Here is a 14,018-nt window from a genome sequence, read left to right as displayed (position 1 = left end):
ATAGATCCTGAACAAGCAGGAACAATGCCTATAATGTAATTCAATAAAAAGTTCCATGTAGACCATGAACAAGCAGGAACAATGCCTATAATGTAATTTAATAAAAAGTTCCATGTAGACCCTGAACACGCAGCTATAATGCCTATAATGTAATTCAATAAAAAGTTCCATGTAGACCATGAACAAGCAGGTATAATGCCTATAATGTAATTCAATAAAAAGTTCCATGTAGACCATGAACAAGCAGGAACATTCCCTATAATGTAATAAAAAGTTCCATGTAGACCATGAACAAGCAGGAACATTCCCTATAATGTAATAAAAAGTTCCATGTAGACCATGAACAAGCAGGAACATTCCCTATAATGTAATAAAAAGTTCCATGTAGACCCTGAACAAGCAGGAATAATTCCTATAATGTAATTTAATAAAAAGTTCCATGTAGACCATGAACAAGTAGGAACATCCCCTATAATGTAATAAAAAGTTCCGTGTAGATCCTGAACAAGCAGGAATAATGCCTATAATGTAATTCAATAAAAATTTCCATGTAGACCATGAACAAGCAGGAATAATGCCTATAATGTAATTTAATAAAAAGTTCCATGTAGACCCTGAACAAGCAGGTATAATGCCTATAATGTAATTCAATAAAAAGTTCCATGTAGACCCTGAGCAAGCAGGAACAATGCTTATAATGTAATTTAATAAAAAGTTCCATGTAGACCATGAACAAGCAGGAACAATGCCTGTAATGTAATTTAATAAAAAGTTCCATGTAGACCCTGAACAAGCAGGTATAATGCCTATAATGTAATTTAATAAAAAGTTCCATGTAGACCATGAGCAAGTAGGAACATTCCCAATAATGTAATAAAATGTTCCATGTAAGCCCTGAACAAGCAGGAACAATGCCTATAATGTAATTCAATAAAAAGTTCCATGTAGACCCTGAACAAGCAGGAACAATGCCTATAATGTAATTCAATAAAACGTTCCATGTAGACCCTGAACAAGCAGGAATAATGCCTATAATGTAATTTAATAAAAAGTTCCATATAGATCCTGAACAAGCAGGAATAATGCCTATAATGTAATTCAATAAAAAGTTCCATGTAGACCATGAACAAGCAGGAACATTCCCTATAATGTAATAGAAAGTTCCATGTAGACCCTGAGCAAGCAGGAACAATGCCAAGAAAGTAATTTAGCACAAAACACACATTTTAAGACCATGAACAAGCAGAGGTGACAATGCCAAAAAGTGTAATTAATCCAAAAAGTTGTATACAGACACTGTACAAGCAGAGTTACGAAGCTCAAAAGGTAATTGACCAAAAAAAGCGCTATACAGAAACTGAACAAGCAGGATGGGTTCAGTACCTAAAATGTAATTGTCGAAAGAAAGCTTTATTCTGAAACTGAACAATTTTTACTCTTAAATTGTGTTAAAAGGTGAATAATAGGGAATTTTTAAAACGTTAAATATGACTCGACATAAAAGAGCAAATACATCTGCAATAGATAATAATCTAATATCAGTGCAAAGTCCATTGAGATACATAATAAGTAAGAGGATATAGTGATGATGTCACCTGAGGGACTCTGGGACCTCCCCGGAGGATCTCATTTCTTTATAGTCATAGTACAGCAATCGCACACCAGCTCCTCTTCAGAACATCAGGATGTCAGGTAAGAGCCTAAATATTTCCTCAACAATATTCTTAACATTTTTTTTTCATTTGTTATGAAATTGAAATGTTAAAAAATTGCACTTGGGAAAATTTAGAATAAAAAAAGTAGAACCACGACCTTCAACCATGAACGTGTCCTCATTTCTTTATGTTGCACCCAGGAATATTTGTGAAGTGTAAAGGAGACGATACATGGCTTTCTAAATATTTTAAAAATATAAATCTGAAAAAGTGAAAAATGTGAGGTGCATTTGTATTCAGCCCCTCCAAGTCATTATTTTGTAGGACCCCTCTTCACTGCAATTCCTGCTGCAGTCTTTTGGGGTCTGTCTCTCCAGCTTTGCACATCTAGAGGTGACATTTTGCCCTGTTTTCTTTGCACACTCGCTCAGTGATTGGATGGAGACGTCTGTGATGAGCAATGTTCACGTCTTATCACCGATTCTCTGGGATTTGGGTTTGGACTGTGACTGGGCCATTCACACACATAAATATACTCTGATCTAAACCCTCCATTATAGCTGTAGCAGGATGTTTAGTGTCGTTGTCCTGGAAGGTGAACCTACATCCTGGTCTCAAGTATTTTGCAGGGTCTAACAGGTTTTCCCTCCAGGATTGCCCCTGTATTTATCTCCATTCATCTTCTTATCCCCTCTGACCAGCTTCCCTGCCCCTATGGAAGAAAAGCCTCCCTACAGCATGATGCTGCCACCACCATGTGTGACGGTGGGGATGGTGTTTTCAGGTTTATGTGCAGTGTTAGTTTTCCACCACACACGGGGTTTTGCATTTTGCCCAAAAAGTTCTCCTTTATTCTTATCTGACCAGAGTACCTTCTTCTACAAGCTTGCTATGTCCCCCACGTGGCTTTTTGCAAATTGCAAACTGGACTTTTGGCTTGCTTTCAAAAATGTTTTCCATAAAAGGCCAGATTTGTGGAGTATACAACTAATAGTTGTCCTGGGACAGATTCTCCCCCCTGAGCTGTGAATCTTGGCTGCTTCTCCCATTAGTGCTCTCCTTGCTTGGGATGTCAGGTTAGGTGGACGACCATGTCTTGGTAGGTTTGCAGTTGTCCCATATTCCTTCCATTTTTGGATGATGGACTGAACAGTGCTCCATGAGATGTTCAGAGCTTGGGCTATTTTTTTTATAACCTAACCCTGCTTTATTCTTCGCCACAACTTTATCCCTGACATGTCTGGTGTGCTCCTTGGTTTTCATGATGTTGTTTGATCCCTGTTCTCACACAAACCTGTGAGGCCTCCACAGAAAAGCTGTAGTTATAATGAGGATAAATTACACCAGGTGGACGCAATGTACTAATTATGTCACTTCTGTAGACAATTTGTCACTCATGAATTTATTTAGGGGCATCAGACTACAGGGGTCTGAATACAAATGCCTCGCAATTTTCAGATTAATATTTTTAAAATAATTAGAAAGCCTTGTATCATTTCTTTTACACTTCATAAATACTTGCTACTTTGTGTTGATATCACATAAAATCCCCGAAACACCGTGGCTGCAAATTGAGATTCTGATTTGGCTTTTATCCTAAGTCACATTGCACAACTCGTTAAAGGGTTGATTGTGACTTGTAGGATTGCTGCTTCCAATAGGTGGCGCTGTAGAGTACAAGTCCTCTTTTTCTCTGAAGAGGCGATTTGCAAATAAAATTTAAGTTTGTGGGTGTAATGTGAAAAATTTGGGAAGAGTTCACGGGGTATGAATCCTTTTTCAAGGCACGTGGCTGTAAAACTTTTTTAGGCTACATATAGACAAACATTGCCATTCTTGGACCAGTCACATCCACAAACTGCAGACTTAACTTGATCCCAGAGTAACTCTGTGCACCTCTCTGCTCCATGGGTAGGTACAGGACCTCTAAACTATCAACTCTGTCTCCATAAACAGGACGGGATTAGCACATACTGACATTTTTTTTCACAAGCACCTTTGGTCACTAAGCACATTCACATGAGTGTGTTTGCTGTCTATTCTGTCCATGGACAATGCATCAACTAAAATAACGTTTGTGTGAACAAAGCCTTAGAGGTGAAGGGCAGGAGAAGTTGATGGAGGTGAGGGACCATGGCCATAGTAATGAGGACCTATTTCATTTCTTGAGCTAAATTATCTCCGATGGTCGCAAGTTTTTCTACGGGACCACATGGCTGTTTGCTAAACGGGTTGTCCAGGACTAGACAAACAGGGCTGCTTTCTTCCAAAACCGGCACCACAGACGTCCATGGGTTTTATCTAGTATACCTGAGATCGTTATGGATTTTTTGTAGGACGTAGTGGTGATGAAATGCAGGACACACTCTGTAAGTAGCGTTTGCGGTTCCAGAAGCAAGAGAGAAATTTTGTCTTCATATGGAACAAATGTTGATAAATCTTTTTTGGAGTATTGAAACATTTCTTGCCAACTCATTCTTGCATGGTGGCCTCCACCCAGAGTTTATTTGATCTCAATATCATAGAGCTCTCCATTGCTCATTCTGTCTTTTAACTATTTGGTTCTAATACTGACCCAGAACATTAGTAGGAACAAATTTTTCATCAAAACTAATGCTGAATGGCTCAGGGAAAAATGTTGGTGGTAGAGGTGTAGTTAGGGGTTCAACTCAGGGGAGAGGTTGGGGCAAAACATCTGAGTTGGCAACTAGCCATGTATCCATTGTTACAACTATGCTGGTGTACCCTAATCGTGGATATAGGAGAGCCGCAGCAGATGTCCATGCTGCACTGAGCATATAGTGGTAGATACCAGTCTTGGAGAACATATAAGAGATCACAGTACAATTATAGATGGTGACTTACAGTCGACGTTCTTTCTGATGGAGTGATTCACTTTGCCCATCCTTTCCATCTATTCCCAACCTGTACAATTCCTCATCCTGCTGATACCACAATGCTGAGCCATTGCTGCTATATGTGTCCTCATTACTGCTGTGTGGCATAAAAACCGGGCTCCTCTTAGTGATCCACATAATAATGCCACAACTGTGTCCCTTACAAAATAAAATGCCTCTTTTGTGCCTTCTAGATGGTAAAGTTGACCCCTCGGCAACAGCCTCCTCTGCCCACTCAATCGCTACGCACCTGGCTGGTGGATTTAGTCGGGCAAGACAACTAACATTCCAACTACCGCAATTCATGACTTAAATCAAAAAGTGGTCAACAGGTCACCAGCTACGGAAAAGTACCAAAATATTATCTCATTGACTAACAACTTCTTTAAGGGTTTAGACATTTTAAAGTTTCCTTATTAATATTGTTCACTAGCAAGTTGGTTCTTCAGGTCTTCAGGGAAAGGATGAGAAGAATTGGACAGTGGTCACAGAATTTCTTCTTCTGGGATTCGGGGACCTCAATGATTTCAGGATTTTGACTTTTATCATCTTACTGGTAGTTCACATTATGGCTTTATCTGGAAATATCCTTGTTATTTCTTTGATTTCAGCCAAAAAGAGTCTTCATTGCCCGATGTACTTCTTCCTCAGCCAACTATCTCTATCGGAGATCATGTTCACCACCGTCATTGTGCCCAACATGCTGCGACTGGTACTGGAGGGCGGTGGGAAAGTCTCAGTATTTCAGTGCATCCTCCAATTCTATTTATCAGGTGTCCCGACCATTGTTCAGTGCTTGTTGTTGGCAGTAATGTCCTTTGACCGGCACGTGGCCATCTGCAGACCTTTACACTATGCCATCATTATGACCTTCACACATCAAATAGAGATGGTCACCATCTGCTGGTTGCTGGGCTTCTCGTTGTCCATCGTTATATATGCTTTCCTTAGAAAATTGACATTCTGTCATCATACTATCATCGACCATTTTTTTTGTGACGTTGCTCCTTTGCTTCAGCTCTCTTGTTCGAATACTTCTTCTGTTGAACTGGTCTCGACTTTGCTTGCTTACCCCATTATCCTCTCTCCATTCCTGTTCATCGTAGTGAGCTACATTTCCATTCTACAAGCAGTTCTGAAAATCCCCTCCAACATAGGAAGACAGAAAGCTTTCTCCACCTGCAGCTCCCACCTGACCTCGGTATGTCTGTATTATGGGACATTATCCTCCATATACATATTTCCACTGAAGGACAAGTTTATATATGCAAACAAGAGTCTGACATTGCTTTATGCCCTGGTGACTCCTCTCTTCAATCCTCTGATCTACAGCTTGAGGAACCAGGATATTCGAAGCGTAATATGTAATGTTATCCAAATTTTACAACTCAGCAAGAGATGAGCACGTTTTTTTTTTTTTACTATTGCAACTCTTTCTCTACTCCTATTCCCTTCTGAAGGACCTTCAGTAGAGATAGTAACAAGGTTCTCCGTGACTGAACTATCTAATAAAGTCATGTATTGGTACAATTCCACCCATACAGTCAAGCTACTTTGACCAGTCTATGAATATGTCCAATGTTTCATGGGGTCTAAGAGGTAAAGCTTTGCACTGATGAGGGGTTAAAACCCTGGGTCTTATAATCACTCTTCTCCATGGGCCAAGTCCAGCCATGACTACAATGGTTACATCCCAATCACAAACAATAAGGAGATCATCTATATAAATGTTGATTTCTGCAGAGGTCGTCCTTTTTACCAATGATCAGGAACACTATTAGTTCAGAAAATACAAGCATTGGCCATCTTGGACAGATGTATATAAAATAGTGGTGTCTTCCAAGCCGAGCTATGGACCGGTCACATTTTTTAGCCACTTCATGGCTTTCACAGCTTAAAGCGGTAATAAGAAGTGAAAAAAAGTCAGAAAATATGCACAGCAAGTCGTGTTGACATTACTGTGCATATGTTTCTTCTTTTTTGGGCTTTTTTTAGCACTATTTAACAAGGGTTACAAGCGGAATCAGCTTGAAATATACGCTGTGTCCACATACCCTTAAAGATCAAGCTCTCAAGTAAGTCAGGATCTGCCGACTCTTCCATTTTCTAATCTACAGTTTGGCCAAATTTTAGAGATTTGTTTCTAAATTATTGAAATAAGGGTGTGGGCGTTAGCAAATTAGTGGGTTACTCCTAAAAAATGAGGTTGCAATGTTTTAACTTTATTAACCACAGTGTAGACATGTACAAACCGAGCGCTGCTCCTCCATGGAGATGTTCATAGGTGGTAGAGATTTGCATTGACCATAAGCAGTTGTTCTTATTGCAAAAGTTATTTGTTTAAACACATAGAAGAAAAAAACGTATGTAAATTAAGTGCTTGGTCCACTATAGGTGAGCTGCACGTGTGGCGCTCTGCTACGCATGTGTGCCACAGATCCTAGAGGGGTGCATGGACGGATTCATCCACAAGAGGCCCTCATAGCATACACACACCTCCACCTTCCACCTCAGACCACCAGAGGGAGCCCGGATAGGGATATAAAAAGGGAAGGTGGAGCCAGGCAGTTCAGTCTAGTCTGTGAGGAGGTCAGTCTGCTGCAGCCAGAGAAGTTGCCAGTCCAGCCTAGACTCAGGGAGCTCGGGTTATTGAGCCAACGGCATGCCGACGCCATAAGAGCGGTGAAGAGTAGCGAGGCCTACTGCCCGTGTGAAGCCTAGTGAGGGCCCTGAGCGGCCGAAGGCGAGTGGAGTAAGCGAGCTACATAGGGGGCAGAGGAGCTTAGCCAGCTCACCCCAAGACCATATACCGGACACCGGGTCCGTGTCTGCAAGGATCTCTAGGACCAGCAGAAATAACCAGAACCCCTGGCGAACTACATGTCCCAAGAACACCAGAAGCTGACTGTTATCCCAGGGTCAGGAATCACAGAGGCCCAAGAGACCAGGGAGTGTGATCTCCAACAGAAGGCCCTACCACCAGGTCAGCAGGTGCAAGACAGAGACGAAGTTAGGCCTAGCTTCAGGCAGGTCATAAACTTGTCAGGAAAAGGCAAGAAACAGGAGGCCCCACACCCGCTCACTGGGGAGAGTCCTGAAATGTACCCTTCACCCTACAGTGCCCTGGATCGTGCCTGAAACACCAGCAGTAAAGGTACTGAAGTGAACTGTCGTGTGTGTGCCTATTCTTCTTCTCACCCGGCTGGGTCCCCTCTGTCCTGCATCCCTTCTCCTATGCTGCCCTGAGGCCCCACACCAACTAAGCTGCCGGACCACCGGCCTCAGAGGACTGTAGCAGAGCTGGTGATCCTCACCAGACACCACGGGTGGCGTCACGAACTTTCCCTATCCCATATAACTTTCCCCATTCCTTGCTTTTTAAGAGTGACCCTAGGGTATGGCCCCGGGAGCCGGCCACCGTGGCATCCCCCAAAACCAACAACAAGGCCCGGGCGCCGAGTCGTCCCCATCCCCTGGGCGCGTCACACGGTCTGGAGCACCTACTATCAGTCTATCCATCCAGCTTCCTTGATTGACATTGATGGCTAACTCTAGGAGAAAACCTATCAATCAAGGAAGCAAAGGGTGGAGCTGCCCAGACTGAGAAGGCACTTCGAACCATTGGCCCCGCACACATCGCACTGAACACTTAATTTGCATAGAGCTTCAAAAAAGGCTTTCTTAAAAACTTGGACAAAGATTTTGGAACAAAGGGCACTTTAGGACAAGCTACCAGCAAGTAAGAACCTGTAGATGTTCCTACTTTTTAATGTCATTATGGCCCAATAGACTGCTTTCAAAAGGGACTGTGTTACGGGTCCGGATGGTGGAACCACTGTGCCGTGGTGCAAGGAGGGACCAGAGGGGCGTAACTAAGTGCCTACCCGGACCGATCCTGGCTACACTGCGGCTTAGTCGACTCCGTGGACCAAGGAGGAACTGGGAAGGTGAACCAGGTGACACTCTGGGACCGACCTTGTGTGAGAGCAGGCGACTCCCACAGGGCTGATAGCCGAAGCGAACTGACATGACAGATGGGCTGAGAAATGGGCACGGCTTGTATGCAGGCGGGTAGAGCTGACTGACGTACAGGCTCTGCTGACAGGCCGATTGACAGGCTGGCGGGCACGGCTGATAGACAGGCTGGCGGACAGCACTGGGATCTGAGGGCTGGAGAGAGTGTTAGCACACAAGCTTCAACATTGCACAGGCACCTCCATTTTGGAAGAGGAGTCTTATATAGGGGCAGTCCTCTGGCCATTGGCCGGGGACTCTTTAGGACGGCGAGCGTGGTGGTGAGGGGATCGGCGCCTCTGCCGGGCAGAGATGCCGACGCTACAGACTGTCAGCACAGCACGACAGTGCAAACCAAGTACAGGTGCTCGGTACTTCATAGCGAGGCCAAACGGTTCAGTGCATCTGCCCACCTGCTTGATTTCCATCTCCATGGACCTACTCTATTTTCATTAAAAGCTCCAGCTTCATATAGAGAAGAGAGAAGGTAGAAGGGCAGAGATAGATGGAAAACAAGTAGGTGGGAAGGTGCACTTAACTGTTTGGCTCCGCCATGATGCACCGAGCGCCTGTACTCGGTTTGGACAGTCCTTCTGTGATGACCGAGTTTCTTTAAGAACCAGAGGACCCTCATCTCCAGAATGGTTCCCCAACTTGTAGATATCTATCTGCACGACAACAGTCATCTGATATGCTAAAGACCAGATTTTGAGACCCCCCTCCCGGCATCCTGTGACAGATTTAACACTGCAGACTTAAAGACTATTTTATAATATTGGCCTCATGCAGCTCCACTGGACAATTTTGACTTGCGTCAGGGATAAGCCCAACACCATGCCCTCAATGAGCCATTGCTTACTCTCCCCACTGCTCCTCATGGTTCTTGGAGACAAGGCCCAGAACAACAGTGGAAGAAGCAGCAGGGGGTAAGCGGAGGTTATTAGATAGTCACTTTTTAGGACCAGGGTGGACGGTTGCTTCAAGATGCCCAACCAGATTAGATAACCTTCACACAGTTGTTGGTGGATTTACATGCATCACTATGGCAGTCAGGCTTCTCTGCCAGAATTCACAATTGAAGGACCCACATAAATCTGAACAGAACTGTTCTTTGCAATAAGATACCCCTTAAATGAACCATACAAGAGCCAACTTTTGTGGAGGTCGTGTCACTGGAAAAGGAATATTCATAGCGATTTGTAACTTAAGTTGCCATAACTTTCATGAACACAAGTTTTTTACTTTAATGAAAAGTTAGGTACGGATGATTTTATTTTTTGCCAGCTGCAAAAACAATATATAAATTCTTATACAGATACAGTACATATATACACACACACTCTGAATACAGTTTCCACCACAACCCCTTTGTTTTCTACACCATTGCCCTACCCCCATAACCTCCCTTCCCAACATCACGGAAAGAGACCTTACTCATCTCCTCTCCAAATCACACGTCACCACATGTGCAATCGACCCCATCCCATCCCACCTCCTCCCCAACCTCACCCCCACACTCATTCCATCCCTAACCCTTCTCTTCAACCTATCACTATCTTATGGTACTTTTCCCGCTGCCTTCAAACATGCCACAATCACACCCATCCTCAAAAAGCCATCCCTCGACCCAACCGCCTTGTCCAGTTACCGCCCCATATCGCTGCTCCCATTTGCCTCCAAACTCCTTGAGCAACACGTTCACACTGAACTTTCTTCCCACTTCTCATCTAGCCAAAGCTAAGAGACAATTCTCTGTACTCCTTCTTCTTGACCTGTCCTCTGCTTTCGATACAGTTGACCACTGCCTCCTACTACAGATCCTCTCTTCCTTTGGCGTCAAAGACCTTGCCCTATCTTGGATCTCCTCATACCTTTCTAACCGCACATTTAGCGTCTCCCACTCCCACACTACCTCCTCACCCCACCCCTTCTCTTGGCTCAAGGCTCTGTCCTAGGACCCCTACTCTTCTCGACGTATACCCTTGACCTGGGACAGCTCATAAAATCCCATGGCTTCCATTACCATCTGTACGCTGATGACACCCAGATCTACCTCTCTGGCCCAGATGTCACCTCTGTGCTGTCCAGAATCTCAGCATGTCTAGCAGCCATATCCTCCTTCTCCTCCCGCTACCTCAAGCTCAATGTGGACAAAACTGAACTCATCATCTTTCCCCCATCTCGCATATCTTTCCCACCTGATCTTTCTATCACAATAAATTACATCACTCTTTCCGCTGTACCGACAATCCGCTGCCTCGGAGTAACCCTTGACTCTACCCTGTCCTTCAAATCCCACATCCAAGCTCTTGCCACCTCCTGTCGCCTCCAGCTCAAAAATATTTCCAGAATCCATCCTTTCCTCAACCCTCAATCTACTAAACTGCTTGTGCATGCCCTCATCATCTCCCGCCTCGACTATTGCAACATCCTCCTCTGTGGCCTACTTGCTAACACTCTCGCACCCCTCCAGTCCATCCTTAACTCTGCTGCACGACTTGTTCATCTCTCCCCTCGCTACTCCTCTGCTACCCCCCTTTGCAAATCCCTTCACTGGCTCCCATTCCCCCAGCGTATCCAGTTCAAACTACTAACACTGACCTACAAAGCCATCCATAACCTCTCTCCTCCGTACATCTCTGAACTAATCTCCCGATATATTCCCTCACGTAACCTCCGGTCCTCCCAAGACCTGACCTCCTTCTCTCCTCCACTCTTATTCGTTCCTCACCCAATCGCCTCCAAGATTTCTTCTGAATATCCCCCGTCCTATGGAATTCTGTGCCTCAACACATCTGATTATCCACTGTGGCACCCCTGAGGGTTCAGTCGCCACAGAGGTACTGCACCTCACCCAGAGGTGTGATGTCTCCTTCTCTCAGGTAAGGAGGGAGTGCTGCCCGGAACCCCAACACCTGCATCCAACACTACACTGCTCCAGGCCGGCTGGAAGGGCAAGATGCAATGTGTTTCCTGCTGAGCCCTGACCCTGGCTGGAGTGGCGGGAACCAAAAGTAGGGGGAAACCAGTAGTGGGTGTGGGTGGAGGAAGCAGTTTAGAGGAGCACCATGGTAGGAGATATATGTGGCACCCCAGGGGTCCAGTTGCCACAGTGGCTTTGCCTCCCTAAAAAGAGGTAATGCCATGCCTGGAAGCAAGCAGGGATCCCCTAGTCAGGGATGCTAAACATGCAACACTTTCCTGGTCCCAGACCAGCAAGGGGAGTCCCCTCCCCTTGGCAACTGGGATCTGGGGGCGGGGTTAGTTAGTCTTAGTGTCAGGAGTTGAGTTTAGGACTTTGAGGAGACAAGAGCTAGGGACTGGAGCTGAGGTAGCTCGTCCTAGCTAGAGCAACACAGAGGACCGGACACCGGAGTCCGAGGCTGTGGGGCACTGAAGGCCCAGCAGCAGATACCGTAGGGCAGGAGATTGAAGGTCTCCTGGCCCCATCAGACGCCCAGAGGCTCAGCAGCACACAGGGACCAGCACCGCTACGGGGGAGCAACGCATGAGTAAGGCCCGAGCTGCAAGCCATACGGGTGAACACAGAAAGTTACACTCAGGGACGTGGGCTATAGCACAGCTACTAGCAGCAAAGCCAAAGAGTATAGTGAGAAGGGGAGGCCTACAACTTCACCTGGCAAGGAGAACTCTATGTTTGCTTCCAGGCTGACCGGACTCTTACTTCTAGCCAGTACTCCAATCCAGGCTTGCCTAATTGTCATCAGTAAAGACCCTGGGACTGCACTATACTGACTCTGTGGTTATTACTGCACTACAACGCCCAGCATAAACTGCAACATCTTCTACACTGCCCTGGAGCTAGCTCTTCCTGTGGAGAGCCACACCATCCCTGCTGCAGTAACATCAGCTTCAGAGGACTGCTCTGCAGCAGCGCCCCCTTTAGCCGCATTCCACAGGTGGCGTAGTCTGACTCTTTACTAAAACCTATACATATAATTTCCCTTGGATTGACCGCCCTGGGTCACGGACCGGGTCACCGCCACTGTGACTACAACCCCCCAGGATTTACCGGCCCGGCACCGGGTACCCCGCGGCCCAGGGGGTGCGTCATATATAATGGGAAGCCATCTTAGGGTGGCAGTGCAGTAGAGCACAGTGAATGAGGACAGTCAGTCTGGGAGCAGTGTCTCTTTAGGAGCTCTGCTCCACAGGTAGGGCCCAGTCTTAGAGGCCCCGAAGGGGAGCAGAGGAGTAGGCTCCGATCTACAGAAGGGATCCCAGGGGTACGGTGAGTGCAGGACGGCACCCGTATGCCTCGCATCTGTCAGAAGACAGAGGGATCGTAGGCCGCAAGAAGGGGACCGGCCCCTGGTCCCGCCGTGTTACTGCAGGTCTCGGCCTGGAAAAAACGGAGGCTTCTGGCTTATATAGTCAGTTGCCGAAGCCTCATTCTAATCCCCGTGAGGGTCAAGCAGGTCTGTGAACTCCGACGGACAGGAGGGACTTCAGAGCACCCGAGCGGGATTGAGAGTGGGGAAGCGCAGGACAGGAGGGAGAAGACCCAGCGTGAAGACGGTCAAAATAGGAACACGAGAAGGTGGGGTTCTGTCAGGTACTCCTAATCTGCCTGGGGAAGTGCTGAACCCCTGCCTGGTGAGCGCAGCGCGACATGGGAGGCCGACAACTGTACAGTGCACCAGTGGAACTGTCATAAGAACTGTGAGTAAAAACTCGGATGACTGCACCGCACTGCCTCTGTCCCTTCATTCATCTGCGCCATCTTTCGCTCCCTGCACTACAACACCCAGCGCAACCTTCACCGCCTTACACTGCCCTGGAGCTAGCTCTACCTGTGGAGAGCCACACCATCCTTGCTGCCGTAACACCAGCTCCAGAGGACTGCTCCGCAGCGGCGGCTCCCTTTTGCTGCATTCCACAGGTGGCGTCATGAACTTTCCAAATCCCCTATAAATTCCCCTTTTTAGTGACCGCCCTGGGCCACGGACCGGGCCAGCCACCGTGATATCCCCTGACCGGCATCCAGAGGCCCGGCTGCCGAGTACCCCATGGCCCTGGGGGCGCGTCACCACCACACCTGGATCTTTCAGACGGAACCTGAAAACCCATCTCTTCAAACAAGCTTACAGTCTGCCATGACCTTGATTGCTGCCCCCCCCCCAATGACACCGGAGCTGCTGCAACCCCTCAACCTACTGTCTCCTTCCCCATCCTGTAGAATGTAAGCCTGCAAGGGCAGGGTCCTCTTCCCTCCGTACCAGTTTATCATTGTTAGTTTGTTTACTGTAAGTGATATTTTTACTTGGTATGTAACCCCTCCTCATGCACAGCACCATAGAATCAATGGCGCTATATAAATAAATAATAATAATAATAAGTGCAATGGATCCATTATAACTGCATGCCATACTTTTAGTGTTAAATAGATTATATAATTTTTTTTCCACATAAGTCTATAGCACGTCCCATT

General features: G+C 46.1%; 1 protein-coding gene across 1 annotated transcript; it reads left to right on the top strand.

Moving 5' to 3' along the window:
* The first annotated feature begins 5,021 nt into the window (after positions 1–5,021).
* On the top strand, positions 5,022–5,954 carry LOC141167397 (olfactory receptor 10R2-like). The gene has a single exon (XM_073654803.1). The coding sequence runs from the start codon at positions 5,121–5,123 to the stop codon at positions 5,952–5,954; it is 834 nt and encodes a 277-aa protein (XP_073510904.1). The 5' UTR covers positions 5,022–5,120.
* The last annotated feature ends 8,064 nt before the right edge of the window (positions 5,955–14,018 follow it).

The sequence above is a fragment of the Phyllobates terribilis genome, unplaced genomic scaffold (genome assembly GCF_046119375.1).
Source record: "Phyllobates terribilis strain yellow unplaced genomic scaffold, ASM4611937v1 Scaffold_11__3_contigs__length_659146591, whole genome shotgun sequence".
Taxonomy (NCBI): domain Eukaryota; kingdom Metazoa; phylum Chordata; class Amphibia; order Anura; family Dendrobatidae; genus Phyllobates; species Phyllobates terribilis.
Note: the sequence above shows the minus strand (reverse complement) of the source record. Positions and strands in the feature narration are given on the sequence as shown.